This window comes from Anoplophora glabripennis, unplaced genomic scaffold (assembly GCF_000390285.2).
Source record: "Anoplophora glabripennis isolate ALB-LARVAE unplaced genomic scaffold, Agla_2.0 scaffold840, whole genome shotgun sequence".
Taxonomy (NCBI): domain Eukaryota; kingdom Metazoa; phylum Arthropoda; class Insecta; order Coleoptera; family Cerambycidae; genus Anoplophora; species Anoplophora glabripennis.
Genome location: NW_019416917.1, coordinates 58,013 through 81,132, shown reverse-complemented (window position 1 = coordinate 81,132; position 23,120 = coordinate 58,013). Strand labels below are relative to the sequence as shown.

The following is a 23,120-nucleotide window of genomic DNA, read 5'->3' as shown; positions in this document are numbered from 1 at the left end:
ATTTAAGTGGGTACGTAAACTCCCAAAATTATCGCTCTTGGAACACAGAAAACCCTAATATTTTGCGTGAAACAACTCTGCACCCTATTAAACTTGGTGTTTGGGTAGCTATGTCACGTAGAAGAATAATCGGACCATATTTTTTCCGTGAAAATGTAACTGGGCAGGTATATCGGCAGCAAATATTGTTACCATTTTTTGAGGAACTTCACGACGATGAAATCCATCATGGATACTTTCAGCAAGATGGCGCAACAGCTCACACCTCTAACGAAACTTTAGAGTTGATTAGAGAGTATTATGATGATCGAATAATTAGTCGAGATAGATGGCCACCACGTTCTCCTGACCTTACACCCCTAGACTATTATTTATTTGGTTTTTTAAAAAATTCAGTATTTGCTCAACGGTTACACACGATTGAAGAACTTCAAGAGGCAATTACAAACGAAATTAGGAGTATTACACAAAATGTTTTACAGAATGTATTTAATAATATGAAAAGAAGAATTAATACCTGCTTGAACAACAATGGACATCATATTGAACATTTATTGTAAAAATATAGATATTTTTATGGATTTTATGTAATTTTAAGGTAAAATATTCAATAAAATGTGAAAAAATTCCAATTACTCTGTTATTATATATTGCATGTAACTGTTGTTTATTGCTCTCGGTCATACAGACAATCCTACCATCTAACATAATCAAGCACTTCCAACTGCTTGCATTTGCTTGAAGCAAATTTTTTTAAGACACTTTTCCTGAATTTCGACAGCTAACTAAAATGTTCAGCATAAATTTTTGGGCTGGATCGCTTGCGCTGGATATTCAGAAGTGTGAAAGCAGTAGCTGCAAAATAGTCGTCTTATAAGCATACAGCAGTTTGCTTTGATGAAAAACAGCAGCTTGCAGCGTATCGCTGTATAGCTGAATCGTCTTAGATGCCAAGAATGTAGCCACAATAGTGCTTCTGTTTTAAAATTAACTCATAACGTTTTAAAAATAAAATCGCTGAAGCACTTACAGTCGTTATTCAAAATTAGCTACATCAAACTTTGATTTAAAAGTTTTTCTAATTGTAAATGAAATAAGAATTTTGGAAAAGTTAGGCTAAACCTACATTTGATTCTGTCATCCTCTTTAATAATAATAACAATAATAACATTTATTGGTCCATCAGTATTGCTTAATTTGTGAAATAACTTTGATTTTTGTTAAATAATTGATATTTTTATTATGAATTTCCATTTTGACAGTAACTTAATTTATTTGACGTTTGAACCTAATTATTTGTTTACCATTAAAATCCCTCAACCTGCGCTCATGATTCTAGTATTGGTATCAAAAACTGGTATGCCGCACATCAAAAATCAGTATGAGGCGGCACGGTCAATCATTCTCGATCACCCTGTACTATCTATTAATTAATTGGGCCTTTGCATTTTACATGTATTTTCATATAAAAAAATTTACTTAAGGAGGAAGGAAGATATGAGAAATGCAATTTAAACACAAATGCCACATATAGCCACATATGCATATATAGCAACTTATTTTCACTTGTAACAGTCACCAGTATGTATGTACTTATACATATACCCATACAATATGTTTCTCCCGAGTGTTAGACTTCAACTTAAGAATCTCCATCTCCTCACAATATCTGCGCTTCTATATCAACTTCAAAAGTTCAAGGAAAGGAAAAAACTATTGTATTTTTTAATACCTTTATTGTAATAATACTACTACTGTAGTAGTACTAATTGTAATCTTGAAATTTAGTACAATATAGTCTAGCTAGACACTCTCAATTTCTTTATTTTAAATAAGATGTATGATTAACACTAACCTTTAGATAATCCTGAAGTATCTATGAGCGCAACACACACATCCGGAATAGTCCTTGAAATTACTTGTTTAGTTACACTGAGCATGGGTCTGCAAATGCATACGGGAGCTACGGCAATAAGAGGGTAAATTAAAAAAATATACCTATACTTTTTATAGCAGGTTTAAAATAAGAAAAAATTTTACACAAAATTCCCAATCTCGTACAAATTTTGTTCCTAAAGCAGCTGGAAATATAAAAAATTAATAATCCATGTTTGACACTCTGTACTGTTGTTCTTATTGTTATATCATCGCAGACGTGTGTTAACTAGATGTACGCAGGCGCTAGAAATGAGTTTGGACTTCTGCGAGAGTCGATAAATAGACCAGGAAATATAGGGGTATGCATACAAAATTCTTCGGTCAGGCTGATTTTTTGTGAGCAGATAGTAAAAACAGTGTAGAACAATATGTACCTTATCCCCACGCTTGAAAAGGCGGGCGACAATGTTTAAAAGTTGATCAAACATGCCGTTTTAGTAGAAAATCGCGTTTTTCTGGCGGTTCTACAGAGAAACGGTAAAATACTTTTTTGTTCGTCTTTAAAAGATTTCTCGAGCGTCAAAAATATCAATCCGGTCAAAAGTTACTTGCAAAAAAACCGTCAATTATGCCATTTTAAATAAACAATAATAAATCGCGTTGTTATCACAGAGGCTTCTCCGGATAACACTCAATCATTCCTCACTGNTCAAAAATCAGTATGAGGCGGCACGGTAAATCATTCTCGATCACCCTGTACTATCTATTAATTAATTGGGCCTTTGCATTTTACATGTATTTTCATATAAAAAAATTTACTTAAGGAGGAAGGAAGATATGAGAAATGCAATTTAAACACAAATGTAGAACATATTGCTTTCGAGTAACTAGACAAAACCCTAGCCACATATGCATATATAGCAACTTATTTTCACTTGTAACAGTCACCAGTATGTATGTACTTATACATATACCCATACAATATGTTTCTCCCGAGTGTTAGACTTCAACTTAAGAATCTCCATCTCCTCACAATATCTGCGCTTCTATATCAACTTCAAAAGTTCAAGGAAAGGAAAAAACTATTGTATTTTTTAATACCTTTATTGTAATAATACTACTACTGTAGTACTACTAATTGTAATCTTGAAATTTAGTACAATATAGTCTAGCTAGACACTCTCAATTTCTTTATTTTAAATAAGATGTATGATTAACACTAACCTTTAGATAATCCTGAAGTATCTATCTATGAGCGCAGCACACACCTCCGGAATAGTCCTTGAAATTACTTGTTTAGTTACACTGAGCATGGGTCTGCAAATGCATACGGGAGCTACGGCAATAAGAGGGTAAATTAAAAAAATATACCTATACTTTTTATAGCAGGTTTAAAATAAGAAAAAATTTTACACAAAATTCCCAATCTCGTACAAATTTTGTTCCTAAAGCAGCTGGAAATATAAAAAATTAATAATCCATGTTTGACACTCTGTACTGTTGTTCTTATTGTTATATCATCGCAGACGTGTGTTAACTAGATGTACGCAGGCGCTAGAAATGAGTTTGGACTCCTGCGAGAGTCGATAAATAGACCAGGAAATATAGGGGTATGCATACACAATTCTTCGGTCAGGCTGATTTTTTGTGAGCAGATAGTAAAAACAGTGTAGAACAATATGTACCTTATCCTCACGCTTGAATAGGCGAGCGACATTGTTTAAAAGTTGATCAAACATGCCGTTTTAGTAGAAAATCGCGTTTTTCTGGCGGTTTTACAGAGAAACGGTAAAATACTTTTTTGTTCGTCTTTAAAAGATTTCTCGAGCGTCAAAAAAATATCAATCCGGTCAAAAGTTACTTGCAAAAAACCGTCAATTATGCCATTTTAAATAAACAATAATAAATCGCGTTGTTATCACAGAGGCTTCTCCGGATAACACTCAATCATTCCTCACTGCAGACAAATAATTTATNTAAGCATAATAATAACGATATGGTTTCGGGTGCCACTTACAGAATACCCGTCCTGATCTTCTTCGTCAGTCAATAAAAAACTCTTATTATCAATCTCAATGTGTATAATAGTTAAGGGAACAAACTGTATTAATTGAGCTAACTAAATCATTTTCTAAAAAGAAAACTTTTTCAGTGAAAAGAACAAAAAAAGTACCTCAATTTGGAGAACACTGTACATGTTCAGTTTTCGTCTTAACTGAAATAATTAACATATTCTTATATAGTTTTTTTGTGTCGAAATAAATGACGAAAAATGTACTTTCTTTTCAAAATTTAGATAATCATACATCCACCGTTTAAAATGCCATTTCCTTTTCTATTTCAGATGAACTGGAAATTTGGAATTGTGGGTACCGTCCGACTTTTTTTATATGGATGTTATCAGAGGACTGCTTAGCAGATTCTTGTCCCTATTTCACCTAAAAAAATTTTTGAACAACCTTTCAATATTAATAAATATAATATTAAATTTTCAACATAGTGTTTTTCCGGTTCATGAAAAAAATCCAAAAAAAGAATACAAAAAACAGCCTTCAAAGTAGAAGACCACCCTAAATCATATAGTTCCATTAATCAAAATTAATTACAGTTGGATAATATAAAAAGTAAGAAAATAAACATGTTAGTTCTTATTTATTTTTTTAACTGAATCTATACAAGGTGATTCACAAGTATAAAGTTTTTATCTAGAACGTTTCGTTAAAAAGATAAAGGATATTAACCTTAAAAAATATTTTTAATTTTTTTAAATAATTTAAAAACTAGCAAGTGAAATACTATGAAATTGGGCACATGTATTTATGTAAGCATTGTCCAAAATCTGAGGCCTTTTTCTAAAATTCAGATGCTCCAGTGGCGGAGATATAGGGTATCGGTGGTATATTTTTCTAAATAAAATAGTACGCCACTGCTTTACGGTAAAAATCATGATATCTTCGGATTCAATTTTCTACAAATTACTACATTCTTATGTTTTTCGAAAAAAACCTTGACACTTTTACTTATATGACATGACAAACACTAATCATTGGGTTATTTAATCGAATACAGAACTTGCCTGCTAAGGTAAAACAGTATACAGGGTGATTCAGCTAAAACTCCGCGGGCTAATTACTTGAAAACAAAAGAAGATATATACGTTCTGCGAGTTCTGTTTGTTAAATATACAGAGTGATTTTATTTTTGTGTAGAAATAATGCCATTGGGATGGACGTCGCCGGCGTCGGGACGCCGAGAAAATATTTTTTCATTGCAGGAACTTTAAAAATATAACTATCTAAAAGTAAAGTCTTTTTTCAACGTTTTTTGTCATATACACTTTTTCGTCAACATTAGTATTTTTTGAGATATCCCATTATTTATTTTGAACACCATATTTTTTTAAATACAGTTTCGTTGACTTTTACTTGAAGTTCTGTATAGCAGTATTTATAAAGAACACTGTTCAACATGATGCAGTTCAGATGCAGTTACTGCATTCGAGTTGCCCTAATGCTTACATTCGTAAATGATACAATATGCAATATTATCTAGTAGGTTTATGTCACTTATGTTATTTATATAATTGTCAAATAACCAATAAATTGTATGACAGTTTAGTGGTAATCAGGTTTTCTGTTTGTGCTTTATTAAAAAAAACGCATTATGGTTCAATATAGTAATGCCGAAAAGTTTGATATTATGATGATTTATGGTGAATGCCGTAGAAACGCAAGAGCTGCTACTAGATTGTATAGGCTACGATATCCTAATCGCCGACGACAGCCAAACGACAAAACATTTAAAAATTTAGCAACAAATTTAATGCAATATGGCAGCTTTCAGAAAAGTAAACGTGACCGAGTACGGACTATCAGAAATAATGACAATGTGGCACAAATTTTGCAGACTGTTGAGAACAATCCAACAATTTCATTAAGGAATATTTCGGAAGAAACTGGAATTTCGTATTCCTCCTGTCAGAGAATGCTCTCTGATAATAGGTTCCATCCATTCAAAGCAACCATTGTTCATCATTTGAGACCCGATGATTATCAACGCAGATTAGATTTTCTTGCTAATTTTTCCGTATTGTACGAAGAAGATAATACCATAACGAAGAAAATACTATGGACTGATGAAAGCCGTTTCCATAACAATGGTGTGGTAAATATGCACAATTGTCATTATTGGTCAGACGTAAATCCAAAATGGACCAAAATATCTCACAACCAAAATATTTTTGGAATTAATGTTTGGTGTGGTATTTTGGATGGCAATTTAATAGGACCATATTTTTATGAGGGTAAACTAAATGGTCAAATGTATTTAAACTTCCTCCAAAATGAATTACCCGAGTTATTAGAAAACATCTCTATTAATGTGCGGCGCAGTTTGTGGTTTCAGCAAGACGGTGCTCCCCCACACAATGCAAGAATTGTCACAGATTATTTGCACGCCACATATGGCGACAGGTGGTTTGGAACAAATGGACCAATTTGTTGGCCTGCACGTGCACCAGACTTGACTCCCCTTGATTTTTTCTTGTGGGGTCATTTAAAAAATATTGTGTATGAAGAGCCAATAGAGGATTTGGCCGATTTATGCAACAAAATTCAGGCAGCCTGTACTGCAATTGACCGTCACACATTATTGAGTGCCTGTGATACCGCACTGAGACGACGATTCGAAATGTGTATCTACCAAAATGGAGAAAATTTTGAACAGCTCCTTTAGTGTACTAATTCATTTTAATCATTTTTACTTATAGTTTATTTTAATTTTCTTGAATAAAAGTTTATTAGTAAGTTAATATTCTTTAACAATAGTAAGATGTACTTTGTACCTTTATTCAGTACTTATTAGTGATATTATTTTTGCAAAATTTCTGAACTTAAAATTCTTTTTTTCAAATCATACCGATTTATTAATTCCTAATATTTAAAGTAAAAGTCAACGAAACTGTATTTAAAAAAATATGGTGTTCAAAATAAATAATGGGATATCTCAAAAAATACTAATGTTGACGAAAAAGTGTATATGACAAAAAACGTTGAAAAAAGACTTTACTTTTAGATAGTTATATTTTTAAAGTTCCTGCAATGAAAAAATATTTTCTCGGCGTCCCGACGCCGGCGACGTCCATCCCAATGGCATTATTTCTACACAAAAATAAAATCACTCTGTATATTTAACAAATAGAACTCGCAGAACGTATATATCTTCTTCTGTTTCTAAGTAATTAGCCCGCGGAGTTTTAGCTGAATCACCCGGTATATGCAAAAATTAGATTTTTGAATTTCCCGCCGAAACTAGGTAACTTTTTGCGCTCTTTCTCATGCTATTTTTAGATTTATTCTATTTTGCTTAACTTCCCAAATAAAACACTGATAAAACAATATATATGCAACCTAGCTTGTTTATCGTTATGGAAAAACAGTATATCCAACAAGGTCTACCAACGCAGAATAGCATATACCCTCTTGGACTGCTTTGATTCGAAATAAAATTATAACTCAAATGGCAGAAACATATATAAAAGCAAACACTATTTAGAGGTGTTTTAAAATCTTATGAGCTTTGACCTTCATATGCGCAGAAACAATTCCGACCGTCGTCGCATAAATTATTCTACGTTCTAAAAACATAACATCTATTATTCACAGTCTATCTCGAGCTCTCGTAGCGTAAACGATCCTTTGATCCGATTACAAATATCATAATAAAATACCCTATTCTTTATTATTTGAATTTAAGCAATGTAGAGACGGCGCATAAACAACAGAATTGCGCCTGCGATAGATTTGTTTAGTTCTGTAAACAGTTTCAGATAAACTGGTAGAAATTTATAAAATTACTTGTGTCGTCACGCACTTTTATCACTTCCGTGGTGTGATAAAAAGGTAAGAAATGATTTGTTTTTAAAAAATATGGGCACGCTCTAAAGTAGGATCTAAAAAGTAGATTTACGTTTTTAACCGGCATTCTTCTAACCTCAAAACTTAGCTGGTATTCTGTTTTTGCAGTAAAAATGCATCACGTCCGTGGATTTCAGTATTCCACGGACGAGATTCCGTGGACAAATGGGTCACGGATGTGATTCCGTGGACTTCATTTATCTAGATTTTATAATACAGTCGTTTTTATTTATACTTAGGTATAACAAATGGCTAAAATGAAGAAAAAAACTCATCGAGATTTGGAAAAAAGAAGGGAAATTAAAAAATTAGTATGCGACGAGCGAGAGCAAGGATAAGAAATGACCCAACTAAGTATGAAGAAGAAAAAATGAAAGATAGGGAAAGAAAAAAGAGAAATAGGCGATTAATACAAGATGTAAATGACAGAGAAAAAATAAGTATTAGAAAAAACTGGCGAGAACGTTCTAAACGATACCGAGAGAGAAAAAAGATTGAAGAAAAGCAAGCAGAGTATGAAACTGATTTTTTAGAATCTACAACACCACCGCAAAGTCCACAAGCTATAGAGAGACATTTAGAAGGTCCAAGCCGATTAATAAGTACTCCCCGTGATCGTGAAAAAAGAATAGCAAGAAAAAATCGTGACAAGATGAGAAAACGAATTATCAATCAAATCAATTATTATCAATTTCAGATATTGACAAATATATACCACATACCACTGCTGCATTCAAAGGCACTTTGAAGACACATGAGATTGTGTGGCGAAGCATTTATCCGTCTGCAATATTTGTCAGAAGATTAAGCTGTCTAAAATGCTTCACACATTGCGATCATTATGGTTTAGGAACATTTAAATTAGAGATGTCCAACAAAAGCAATAATATGAGTAGTTCTTCTGAAGTTCCTTTGCATAATAAGCGTCTCCGGGTTGAAGATATTTATTTCTCAGACAGTGATGTTAGTAACGACATTCCTCTTTCCATATTAAAGGAAAATTTAACACACAAGTTTAAAAAATATATGTATGTTTTAATAAAGTTGTCTGGGAAAAAAATTACTCGTCATTATCTGGCCCGTATATTGTCGGTTGATAATAATCAGGAATATACTGTGAAATTTTTGACAAAAGTGGGCCATAGATCATTTAATTTCTCAGACAAACCGGAAGTTTCAGTTGTTATNAAAGATTGAAGAAAAGCAAGCAGAGTATGAAACTGATTTTTTAGAATCTACAACACCACCGCAAAGTCCACAAGCTATAGAAAGACATTTAGAAGGTCCAAGCCGATTAATAAGTACTCCCCGTGATCGTGAAAAAAGAATAGCAAGAAAAAATCGTGACGAGATGAGAAAACGAATTATCAATTTGGAGAAGCTGGTGTATAGCCTCCAGAAAACTGTGAATAAGTATAAAAAGCGAGCAAGCAGAGCAAATAAAAGCGTAGCTATTCCAATTTCTAGGCCAAGATTCAACGTTGATCATATGCTAAAAAATCAAATCGTGCCTGCAGAAGTTAAAAGAAAACTGCTCTTTGCAGAAGGAGAGCTACTTCTTTTCTATGCTAAGTGGAGAAATAATAAAAAAATATAAATCCGTCAGTCACATTGGAAAATTAACTTCATTGAAATTGAATAAACGTAAGCAGTTACCTGAACAAAGAATCTTACAGGCACAAAAAAAATTATAACATTTTTGGAAAGAGATGAAAATAGCAGATTGACAGCAGGAAAGAAAGAAACTATAACGAGACTAAAAAATAAAAAACAAAAAAGATTACATAATTACACTCTTAAAATTTTACACAAAAAGTTTGTTGCTTCTCATCCAGAACATAAAAAGATGAGTTACGCGACATTTAGTAAATTAAGACCATTCTGGATTTTGAAACCTAGTGATAAAGACAGATATACTTGTTTATGTAAACAACACTCTAATATTTCTTTGATGGTGCAAAGCTTAAGAAATAACAAAATCATAAAGGAATGCAACATTAATGAAGTAATAAAAACCTTGTGTTGTGGAGACATTCCTGAGGAAAAGTGTTTACATCGATCATGTTCTCTATGCAGTGACTTTCAACTGGTGTTTGATAGTTTTGATGAAGAAGGAGCAATTTCTTTTGAAAAGTGCACTACTAAGAGGGAAGAAATAAATGTGAAAGGAAAAATTAAAATGTGTTCAAAAACTATTAAAGAACTTTGCACGTGTACTAAAGGAACGCTTGTAAAACTTTTCAAAACTCCTTTAAAAGGATTCATGCAGCATGTGTGTAACATCAAACATCAATATACAGTTGTAGATTGCATCAAAAACAATTTATCTGATACAGAAGTAATATTACATATAGACTTTTCTGAGAACTATGTTCTAAAATACGCTTCTGAAGTTCAGTCTTCGCACTTTGGAGTCCCAAAAAAACAGATTAGTTTACATACATCAGTGGCATATTACAGCAATGGTCCTTCCCCGTTTCGTATGGTACATTTTCTACTCTTTAAGGCACGACCCAGCCGCCATTTGTGCTCATCTAACCCCTATATTAAATGACGTAAAACGAAGAATTCACAACTTAAAGTCAATCCACTTTATTAGTGATGGACCTGTTACCCAATATAGAAATAAAACAATGTTTTATTTAACTCCAACTTATCTCAACCAAGTTTTAGGTGTAGAAAATACATTTTGGCATTTCAGTGAAGCAGGCCATGGGAAAGGAGCGCCCGACGGTGTACGAGGCTGTTTAAAAAGAACCGCTGATGGTTTATGAGCAAGAGCAAAGGATTTACCTAGTCTAGATGTTTTGGTTAAAGAACTAATGGATGCGTGTAATGGCATCATTATATTTACTGTTGACGATCTGTCAATTTCAGATATTGACAAATATATACCACATACCACTGCTGCATTCAAAGGCACTTTGAAGACACATGAAATTGTGTGGTGAAGCATTTATCTGTCTGCAATATTTGTCAGAAGATTAAGCTGTCTAAAATGCTTCACACATTGCGATCATTATGGTTTAGGAACATTTAAATTAGAGATTTCCATATTAAAGGAAAATTTAACACACAAGTTTAAAATATATATGTATGTTTTAATAAAGTAGTCTGGGAAAAAAATTACTCGTCATTATCTGGCCCGTATATTGTCAGTTGATAATAATCAGGAATATACTGTGAAATTTTTGACAAAAGTGGGCCATAGATCATTTAATTTCTCAGACAAACCGGAANCGGCCATGATACGGGTGGGGCGCCGGCCGGGCCGGGGACGAGCACGGGGAGAGAGAGAGAGAACGACTAGAGACGAGGTGGTGTTGAGATATCTAATTTTTATCGTTGTTTTTATTCTAGTCTATTAAAATTATATTTGTGAAAAAACTGTGTTTTAACAGTATATATGAAATAGATCCACTCACCAGATTCCGTTTACTATTCTTATCCATTTTAAAACTATATTACTAAAACTACACTGCGTTCATTGTAAAATTATATTACTAAAACTACACTGCACAACAGACAAAAATAATGTGAAATCCGTTTCCTTTTCCTATTGATTATAAAACTATATTACTCAAAAACCACACTACACCAACAGCCCAAATAATGTCAACGTATTGTGTCAGCGGATATGGTAGAACTGATCAACAATCAACAAGAGGTATCCTCTTTACCTGGTTTCAAAGGGGGGGCAGACGGTATACTTTTAAGAATTCTTAATCCTTATAATCCCCTCTTCTAATGGTTTATAAAGGGTTCCNTGTATGTTTTAATAAAGTTGTCTGGGAAAAAAATTACTCGTCATTATCTGGCCCGTATATTGTCGGTTGATAATAATCAGGAATATACTGTGAAATTTTTGACAAAAGTGGGCCATAGATCATTTAATTTCTCAGACAAACCGGAAGTTTCAGTTGTTATTGAATCAAATATTAAACTGGTGTTAAATAACTCTGAATATGATAGAAAAAAACAATACGTTTTTGCCGACGATTTAAGCTATTACCAAAATTTATTTTAAACATGCAAATTAGTACTATTTGAACACATTTATATTCTTTAAATGTACTGATACGAAAAGTTAATTTTTTTAAATTTTTATACTCAAGATCTTCCATTTTTTTGAGAATGACCCATATATGTTAATTTTTAATTTTTCAACGGTAAACAGGATGTATGTAGCATATACTGATATACCGTGAGACACTTAGTACCAAGTCACCGTGATTCCAATGGCAAACATGTATAAAATTACATATACTATTTTACCGTAGAACGATAATACATTTGAAAATATTATTCGTAATCGAAAATCGCAAGGAGAGGAATCCATTCCTTATTTTAAAGACATTGTTTGAGCAAAATTGGTGGTTCAACGAAATTTGCATACCAAACGTCCCTAGAAGGCGACTTTCTAACTACAAAAAATACGTTAAAGAGAAAATCAAAACTAACTATGCCTAACACGATGACGGCTTACAGAGGAGTATCTGTAAATAAAAAAACCAAAATTGTAACTGAACTTGTGCCGAAAATGCCAGCAAGCAGGAAGCAGTTTTGGGTCGAACTTCCGGAAAATGGCTCTTCTAAGGATTTAGTTAACGAAGGACTTTAATCTATATTTGCTATTTTAGTTAAGAGTTATAATGTTTTTTGTGAATATAATCTAGCAGGCATTATATGTATATAGTTTCATTATATAATATTGCTGTTTTAATTCCATGGCAAAACTGTTTATGATTTATTTATATCATTTGTCCTCAGTAATAAACATTTATTTTTATTTACAAAAAAAAGGTAAAACAGTATATAATACTTTTTCAGCAAATCTTAATAGAAAATTAGGTAAGTTTGTCGCACAATGTTTGATAATATTTAATTTATGTTCCAAGTTTCGATTATCTATCTCTAAAAATGGCTAAACGGCACTAAGAAAACACAAAAAAAACATTTTTCTCGGAACTCATTTTTTTTCGCATATACTGTTTGACCTTAGCAGGCAAGACAAATTAACAACATTAGTCATCATTTTAATGATTTTACTTGAGTAAATGCTCAAAAATACCTCAATTTCCGCGTACACTGGCGCGACATCTTTTTAGTAACGAAAATGTAATTTGTTCTAAATTTATTGTTACTTGAATCTGATGAAAAGCATTATTTATTCTTTCTTCCGACTGCTCAGGTTTATTAATTTGTTCACTGTATACCAGCGTTTAACAGCACTCTACAAAATGAAATCCAGTAAGTTGAGGTCCGGTGTTTTTGGTTCGTTTTCGTTCGAAAAACATAAGGTAATTGGTAGGAANATGGTAGAACTGATCAACAATCAACAAGAGGTATCCTCTTTACCTGGTTTCAAAGGGGGGGCAGACGGTATACTTTTAAGAATTCTTAATCCTTATAATCCCCTCTTCTAATGGTTTATAAAGGGTTCCGCCTAATATGAACAGTAAACAAATTAAATAAAATTTAGTTTTATGACCGAAACATTTCTACTAATAAAATAATTACGGAGCCTGGACCCTTCTAGTTTCTCAATAAATGAAGGAATGTTATACGTCTGTATATTATAATATTCGTTTCAAAATAAAACAGATACTGTATTTTACATTATTAAAAATAATTTTAGTAACATTTGGTCGATTTTAAAAGAGAATTATTTTCAGTACGTACTTGAAAAAATTAAAAATTTTTTTACGAGTATAAACAACAATCCTACTAATACTCCAGTCAAATTAGATCAAAAAAACAAATTTTGTTGCATTAATTTCGGAACACTCGGTATAATTACGAATATTTTACAGCATTGCTCAATTTAAACAATTTATACCCTAGTGGAATATAGCTTAGAAATAATACCAAATTTACATAGACACAATTGTAGGAAGTACATATTTACAATACTGTTTTTTTTCTTAATTTTTAATAAAATTTGCCATATAATAAGTCCTTATCAGCTGAAATTAATTAAAAAAAGCATTTCTGCTACTGCTGTTTCATTCTAAAATCAATCAATCACTAAATGTTCACCAAACAATTTGTTGGGTTATTTTTAAGAAAGTTTTTAGTGAGCTCCCAAAAATCAATTCAAGATGAAGTTGGATGTTTTGAACCATTTACATTAAAATTGCTTCTTATTAGAAATTTTATCAATTTAGTTTACATCACTTTTTATCAAGTCTTTCTTCTTTAAAACCCAAATTGGGAAAATTTCTGTATAATTTGCGTTAATTTTAAAAAAACTGTAAAATTTTTAAGTAAAAAGTAAACATTGGAAATATAATTGCAATTATTTTGTTGTGGAATTATGATTTAATATGGAACATAATTATTTACATGTAGGTACCAAAATGCCTTAAATTTATAACTTGTGAGCTTATTGAAAGACATCTTATTTGAACTGTCTTCAGTAAATGTTTAAAGCTGATGTTCTTCAATTGAATGTTCAATTCTTAAGAAAACAACTGAATATGCATTTATATTTATTGTGTTCAATTAGCGCAGTTTTTCAAAAGGATTATAAAGAGAAGCGGAATTATTGCTCTACGAGTTGCCAACCAGTGGCAGAGTTAGAGGGTTCACTATGCTTAAATGAAATTAATAAATTAATACGACCCTGTAAAAATTAGTATTTTAACATAATACCTATTAAAAGTTTCCCTATTTTTGTATCATATTTTGTCCTGTTTTTCTACAAAAAAGGGGTTTTTGTTTTTGTTTTTGTAGAAACCACCGACTTCGCTTCGGTGGTTTAGAGTACGAATATATTTTTTAAATAAAACGTTTGCATATAGTCGGGTATGAAACAATGTAAATATATGGCAACTGTCAAACCGACGCTGTCATAATTTATCTAAATTCGCTATTTTGCTAAAAAAAATTGTTTAGTTTTTCGTTTGTTACGTTTTAAAACAGTTCAGTATACTTTTTTAGAATATAGAGGTACGAATCTACCAAGAAAAATATCCCACACGCCGGATTTCTAATGTGAGAACGTTTTTCGAGGATTGGACAATTTCTTAATCCTCCAGATTTTTCATTGTGGGGGGTTTATAAAAAATGAAGTGTATTCTGTAGAAATAAATAATGAAGACTATTTATGGAACATAATTATGGAAGCTTTTGATAGGTTTCGTAATAATCCTGAGATATTTCAAAGATGTCGTCAATCGATATTGAGAAGATTGGAAATGAGTATTCAAGAAAAAGGCGCCACTTTGAACATCTTCTTTAAAGAAATAATAAATTATAAAAATAAATTACAAAGTTTGACTAGGTTCAAGATTGTACAAGCCTTACTTGTGGTTTACAGTGGGTTTTGTGCGTGACACCCAACAAGTTAAAGAATTTGTGGAAAAAGTAAAGGCTGTTGTGCGATTCTTTAAACAAAGCGTTAATTTAGCAGATGAATTCAGGCAAGGAGAAGCAGCATCTAATTCAGAGAATATTTCTAGATTAATTCAGTATGCAGCCACGAGATGGAGTGCTGTATTTTATATGTTGCAAAGGTTCGCAAAATTGTCGGGAATTATTGCACCCATTTTAATTAGACATCCGAATTCATCGACAATAACTGATGCTAGCGAACTACAAATTATTAAAGAGGTTCTAGATATTTTGGATTCTATAGAAAAAGTATCAAAGGAAGTTTCATTTCAATAACGCAATTATATGCGAAAATGCAATCATGCAATTGACAAAGAGTGCAAATCGAAACTTCTACAAATGATTTTTGGTCNATACCAGCCGTTTAACAGCACTCTACAAAATGAAATCCAGTAAGTTGAGGTCCGGTGTTTTTGGTTCGTTTTCGTTCGAAAAACATAAGGTAATTGGTAGGAAATTGAAAGACGAATCCGAATATATCACGGTTGTTACCGTAAAGCACTGGCGTACTGTTATATTTAGAAAAATATGCCACCGATACCATGTATCTCCGCCACTGGAGCATCTAAATTTTAGAAAAACGCCTCATATTTTGGACAATATTTACATAAATACATGTGCCCAATTTCAAATTATTTCAATTATTAGTTTTTAAATTATTTAAAAAAAATTACTGTTTGTGAATCACTGTATATAGAATAGTAAGATAACTTAACTTTGCCGTGGGGTCATGACGACATTCAGTACCACCAAATACAGATCGCGAACAAAATTTCAATTGGTTTGTATCGGCCCCAAGTCAAGCGGCAGAAATAAATAGACAAAATAATTTACAAGTGTTAATACAGGTTAATTAGTTGAATATCTGGAACATCTATAAAATGTAAAACGTATGTTGGATGTGACTAGTTCTCGAATACGCGCGAGATAAATTAAATAGGTATATATGAAATAGATCCACTCACCAGATTCCGTTTCCTATTCTTATCTATTTTAAAACTATTTTACTAAACTTACACTGCATCAACAGACAAAAATAATGTGAAATCCGTTTAATTTTCCTATTGATTATAAAACTATATTACTAAAAACCACACTACACCAACAGCACAAATAATCTGAAAGTATTGTGTCAACGGATATGGTAGAACTGATCAACAAGAGGTACCCTCTTTACCTGGTTTCAAAGGGGGGGCAGGCGGTATACTTTTAAGAATTCTTAATCCTTATAATCCCCTCTTCTAATGGTTTATAAAGGGTTCCGCCTAATATGAATAGTAAACAAATTAAATAAAATTTAGTTTTATGATCGAAACATTTCTACTAATAAAATATTTACGGAGCCTGGACCCTTCTAGTTTCTCAATAAATNAACACTGCTACTGCAAATTATTTGTCCTTTATTCTGATATGTAAAAGCCAACTACGATTAAACCTGTGTTTCTGTTAAATAAAATGTCTCAAATTAAACAGTACCGTTGTCTCTAAACTTGTTTTTCTACAAACGTCATTTGTTGCGTTCATCACGTTGATCGCTACCTGAGCGATCACTGATCGGTGTGCTGAACGAAACAATTTGAGGGGAGCGCTCCAGAGCGATCAATGATCAGCCGCCATTTTAAATATCAAAAAAAAATTATGATACTTGATACATGATCAGTGATCATATTCACATAACATAAATAAATAAGATAACATAACCCTTAAAAAAGTGAGCCGCATAACAGATATTTGTGCATATCTACCCAGATAAAGTCAAATTAAAAGGGATCTTGAATATTATATCTGTAACAAATTTATATTCACAGTCACACATTGTAATGTCGGACTCGGAGCAATTGGAAGTGGCTTACGACTATGAAAATATAATGTATACAATCAGAGGTACAATAGATTTCCACGAAAGACTGCAAACTGGTTAGTAGCTGCAAATATAGTTGAGAGTATTTGGTAGCTGTTTATTTTTTCAAAGCGCGCTCACTGAAAACAGAATTTTCTTTTTATAGATCTCCAATTTCAACAAAATTATTTTAATGAAAATAGACATTGTACTGAAGTTATTGGCATCAGTACGAGTTCGACAGAAACGAGGACAGAATTTTCTTCTGAGAAATCAGGTAAGTAATACTTTTTTTATTTGTATAGAAATTACATCGTTTTCTTCTACAAAACAGAGAAAGAATTTGTGTGGACAAGAGCAAACATTCTGTTATTACTAAATTGTGTCTTAGTGAGGAAAGACATGTTTCGAAGTTCGAAATAAAAAAATAGAAATGTGTGGAGTGACATCCAAAAAGAATTTAAAAGCAAAATGTATATTGTAACTGTTGAACAGTTAGATAGAAAATTAAGAAATTTAAAAAAAAACTTACAAAACAATCAAAGACAAAGTAAACAAGATGGTGGAGGACGAATTAATTGGTAGTTTTATAAAGAAATGGAGGAAATTTACGGTAACGTGTTAGACCTGAACTTCCCTTTAGTATAAAAAGAAGGTGCTGGTCTAAGCGTGGGTTCTTTGCATTTATGAAATAAAACTCCTAGGAGAGTAAAAGAACAATCTTTATTTACTACTGGGGGTAGGATTGGTTCTGACGGAGCTTTAAGGTGAACTGTGATCCGAACAGATCAAGTGTTCTATTATGATCGTGATCTATGGTTGGGATTAATACAATAATCGATTTTAGTGACCTTCGCTGCCGGTTCGTGGTCTATGGTTGGTGTTGACAATTGTCAAAAGTACAGATGTCAGAGAAAATTATCTGCAGTGCTTATATATAAAAAAAAACAAACAATACTATCTTATATGATATTTTGTACAGTTAAGTGATAAATTTGTCAATCGGCGCTTACCTAGGTACCTTGGTTTTCGCTTACACAATGAGAAATTTACATAAGGTAAGGATAATATTTAGATAATATATATAATATTTAGATAATATAATTAAAGTACTACAGTAAGCAGTTTTCACTTATTAATCTCCTATCTTTTTTTTTCTTTTAGGTCTAGCCACGACAGCAGGGTAGCTGGGTAAATTATTTTACTTATTCTGGAAACTAGCCACAAGCATAGGGTAGTGCCTCAGAGCGATCATGCATTAATGCTATAATGCTATTAACTAAACTAAAACATTGGTAGTAAGCCATGCAGTGAAAATAGCTATGAGGGCAGTGCACGGCAACAAGACTACAGCAAGCAATGGGGAATAATACTATANGAAAAAGTATCAAAGGAAGTTTCATTTCAATAACGCAATTATATGCGAAAATTCAATCATGCAATTGACAAAGAGTGCAAATCGAAACTTCTACAAATGATTTTTGGTCTGCTGACGTTTTTTTGTCATTTTGTTTGTATCTGGTTACAACACCCTGCCTTCTAAGAGAAATTACTGGGACTCAAGTGACGACAAGCGACATCTTATCACGAGAGTATGGTCAAACATTACGACCGGTATTTATTCGCGGGAAGCTACTTAGATTCGGATATAAAATATGGAGTATAAATACTAAAGAAGGCTATCTAGTAAATTTTGACCTTTATCAGAGAAAAAGTCCTAAATCAAATGCTGAATATGATGTCATATTTGGCAAAGCTGTGAGCCCAATGCTGATAATGCTGGACGAAATTTTATCAGAAAAAAGAGATCTGCGCTATCATTTTTATATGGACAACTTGTTTCCGAATTTTGCACTTTTTTCATATTTGAGATTTTGTGGATACTCTGCTATTGGTACAATACAAGAAAACCGAATTCTAGGTCAATGTCGCCTAACCAGCAATAAAATCTCGAGGTAGTTTTGAAACAGACATGATAAAAATAGATGGTCATTTATATATAAGATGGATGGACAATGCTGTGGTAACCACGATTTCCTTTTCCAATGGCACTCAAGAAATGGGACAAGTCAAAAAATATATTCTCAACAACAAAAGCGCAATATAATGATTCCACGATCCTTCGCTGATCATTGATCGGTGTGCTGAACGAAACAATTTGAGAGCGCTCCAGAGCGATCAGTCGCCATTTTATATATCAAAAATTTTTTATGATACTTGATACATGATTAGTGATCATAATCACAGAACATAAATAAATAAGATAAGATAACCCTTAAAAAAGTGGGCAGCATAACAGATATTTGTGCATATCTACCCAGATAAAGTAAAATTAAAAGGGATCATGAATATTATATCTGTAACAAATTTGTATTCACAGTCACACATTATAATGTCGGACTCGGAGCAATTGGAAGTGGCTTACGACTATGAAAATATAATGTATAGAATCAGAGGTACAAGAGATTTCTACGAAAGACTGCAAACTGGTTAGTAGCTGCAAATATAGTTGAGAGTATTTGGTAGCTGTTTATTTTTTCAAAGCGCGCTCACTGAAAACAGAATGTTCTTTTTATAGATCTCCAATTCCAACAAAATTATTTTAATGAAAATAGACATTGTACTGAAGTTATTTGCATCAGTACGAGTTCGACAGAACCGAGAACAGAATTTTCTTCTGAGAAATCAGATAAGTAATACTTTTTTTATTTGTATAGAAATTACATCATTTTTTTGTTCTACAAAACAAAGAAAGAATTTGTGTGGACAAGAGCAAACATTCTGTTATTACTAAATTGTGTCTTACTGAGGAAAGACATGTTTCAAAGTTTGAAACAAAAAAATAGAAATGTGTGGAGTGACATCCAAAAAGAATTTCAAAGCAAAATGTATATTGTAACTGTTGAACAGTTAGATAGAAAATTAAGAAATTTAAAAAAAAACTTACAAAACAATCAAAGGCAAAGTAAACAATACTGGTGGAGGACGAATTAATTGGGAGTTTTATAAAGAAATGGAGGAAATTTACGGTAACGATCAATCAGTTAATCCAGGTGAGGCCATTGCTTCTTTTCAGAGCTCACAAAAAGAACAAAATGTGGTTGAAATAAGTGACATACGGGATTTGCCTGGCCCATCATGCACTATAGTTAATGAAAATGAAAATATAGCCGAGACATCACAAACAGAATTATGTAAATTAAAAGTGACTGGCAAAGAAAATGTAAAACATTCCCGGGCACAAAAAGGCAACAATTTGAGAGAGTACAGAAGACACTTATTACAGATGGAACAAAACCGAATAGCTGAAATTAGAACACTAAGACTAAGTATTCAGGAAAGTAATAGAATAGAATAGAGAGAAACAATATTTTAAGACAAATCGCTAAAACTAAGAAATAAAATTCAATGTATAGATTTACTTGAGAGTTCCTTATTGTTTTATTTATTTGTCCTAGTTTTAATTTATTTTTTTTTTATGGATTACATATATGTATTTTATTTTTATATAACTAGGTAGTCATTACTTCTGTCATTGAAGTAGGTTTTTTTTAGTTCAAATAAATTATATTTATATAAATTTATTTAGTTTGTCGTGTTATTTTCGCCACTCTTACCTTAAAAGCTTTAACCAAAATATANTTTGACAGTGGGACCAAAGAAAAGGTTATATTTACATATTTCTGACAATATGGGCTGTTATTTATTCATGTTGAGTATATGGAATTTCTTTCCTAAACAAAGCGATTTGTCTATTTCCACCACGATTGTACTGGCGCGGTACCTCTAACTTTTACTTGTTCCAGGCACCACCTGCGGGGAGGCCACTGGTTGGCAACAACAAGGAAAACATATGTGAACAAAACCAACAAAACTACCCTAATCCAATCATTTGCAACCCACTATCTACTCTCTCCTCTTGGGAATGATCTTAAAAATGATAAGTTAGGCGCAATAAAATAAACCTGTAACAAACGATCAATCAGTTAATCCAGGTGAGGCCATTGCTTCTTTTCAGAGGTCACAAAAAGAACAAAATGTGGTTGAAATAAGTGACATACGGGATTTGCCTAGCCCATCATGCACTATAGTTAATGAAAATGAAAATATAGCCGAGACATCATAAACAGAATTAAGTAATTTAAAAGTGACTGGCAAAGAAAATGTAAAACATTCCAGGGCACAAAAAGGCAAAGATTTGAGAGAGTACAGAAGACACTTATTACAGATAGAACAAAACCGAATAGCTAAAATTAGAACACTAAGACTAAGTATTCAGGAAAGTAATAGAATACAAAGAGAGAGAAACAATATTTTAAGACAAATCGCTAAAACTAAGAAATAAAATTCTACTTGTTTTTTTTATTTATTTTACCTATGCAATGTATAGACTTACTTGAGAGTTCCTTATTGTTTTATTTATTTGTCCTATTTTTTATTTATTTTTTTTTTATGGATTACATATATGTATTTTATTTTTATATACCTAGGTAGTCATTTCTTCTGTCATTGAAGTAGGTTTTTTTTAGTTCAAATAAATTATATTTATATAAATTTATTTAGTTTGTCGTGTTATTTTCGCCACTCTTACCTTAAAAGCTTTAACCAAAATATACTTTAAGCCAATGTTGAAACTTTATAAGCATAGGTAAGTAATAAAGAAAATATAAAAATATACAGAAATAAATATAGATTCAACAAATATTTCACTTTATTTTGATTAAATTATGTTTCACATTATAGTCTGTTACCTATAATATTTCTTTTTTGAATAGCTATTGCCCCCAAGCTCATTTCTTGGATATAAAATATCTACGTTCTCTACTATCTCGATATTCTCCAGTTCCTCTTGCATATTAAGTTCATTATGTTCTATTAAAAAATTGTGTAATACACAAACAGCTACAATTATTTTGTTGCCTAGCTCAGGACTATTAATGTTCAAAAAATATAAACGTCTCCATTTATTTTTCAATACACCAAATACTCTTTCTATTATTGATCGAATTGAACTTAGTTTTGTATTATATCTTATTTCTTGTGCAGTCAAATGCCCAGTGTCCCGAAATGGACACATTAAATTAACCAAAATCTCCTATTAGATGGTAGTTTAATGGAAGTAACGGGTTTTCGTGTGATCGGTTAATTTTTCAAATAAGGGACTGTTTCTAAACATCCTTGCATCATGCATACGTCCTGGCATACCCACAAATATGTCTATCAGTTTTCCATCATGATTACACACCACTAAAAATAATTAGGTTTTGTTATAATTATACATAAAACTATTAATTACACATTACCCTGCAAATTGATCGAGTGTACTCCTTTCTTATTATAGAAGTCATGTTCATTACCCACAGGTTGTTTTATGGTTATATGGCACCCATCGACAGCTCCAACACCGGGAAATCCATGAGACCAATTCTGAAAAACCTGAAAAAAAAAATTTAATTAAACATTATGGTTTCATGAAGAAATGTTTATTGAAAACTTATTTATCATTAGGTGAATATTGTACCTATATAAAATTTAAAACTATTCACTCACATTTGATGAGACAGCATATTGATTTTGATTCGGGAAAATAATATAATCCGGCACCAGTTCAGCCAAACAAGTAACAATAGAAGTAAAGGTGCCATGGCTAGTACTTTTAGCTATATTGAAGCGATCGCCTGCCGCAAGAAAGCTTTCTGGTTTTGCCAGCACCCATACAGTAAAAAGTACCTTTTTTTCAAAATTTATTTTATCGTTGGTGTGGTCAATTCTTGGGCCCAATATGTTAAGTAATTCCTACAATGGATAATTTTATTACAAACATTGTTTTGTCATTTAGATACATAGATATATTGATTTATTTCTCATGTTTATAAACCGACCTGAAATGCTCGTCGTGACATCCGAAAATGTTCTTTAAACAGATCATTTGTATATTGAGGAATCGTAACTTCAAAAAAATTTTCATTCCTAGTACCCTTGCCCCTTGGTTCCACTCTGCCCTCGTTTGGAAGTGGTTGCATCAGTTGTTGGGCTACTTGACCAATTATATTTATATTTAAATAATCATCTGCCTCCATAAGCAGAATTAA

At 32.1% G+C, this 23,120-nt stretch overlaps 1 protein-coding gene across 1 annotated transcript in view; it reads right to left on the bottom strand.

The window, feature by feature from the left end:
- Nucleotides 1-3,126: 3,126 nt before the first annotated feature.
- Nucleotides 3,127-23,120, bottom strand: part of LOC108914340 — a 36,080-nt gene continuing 16,086 nt past the window's right edge. Inside the window, exon 3 of the mRNA XM_023455682.1 lies at nucleotides 3,127-3,214. Coding sequence (XP_023311450.1) covers nucleotides 3,179-3,214 — 36 coding nt within the window. The 3' untranslated portion in view covers nucleotides 3,127-3,178. The remainder of the gene's footprint in view (nucleotides 3,215-23,120) is intronic.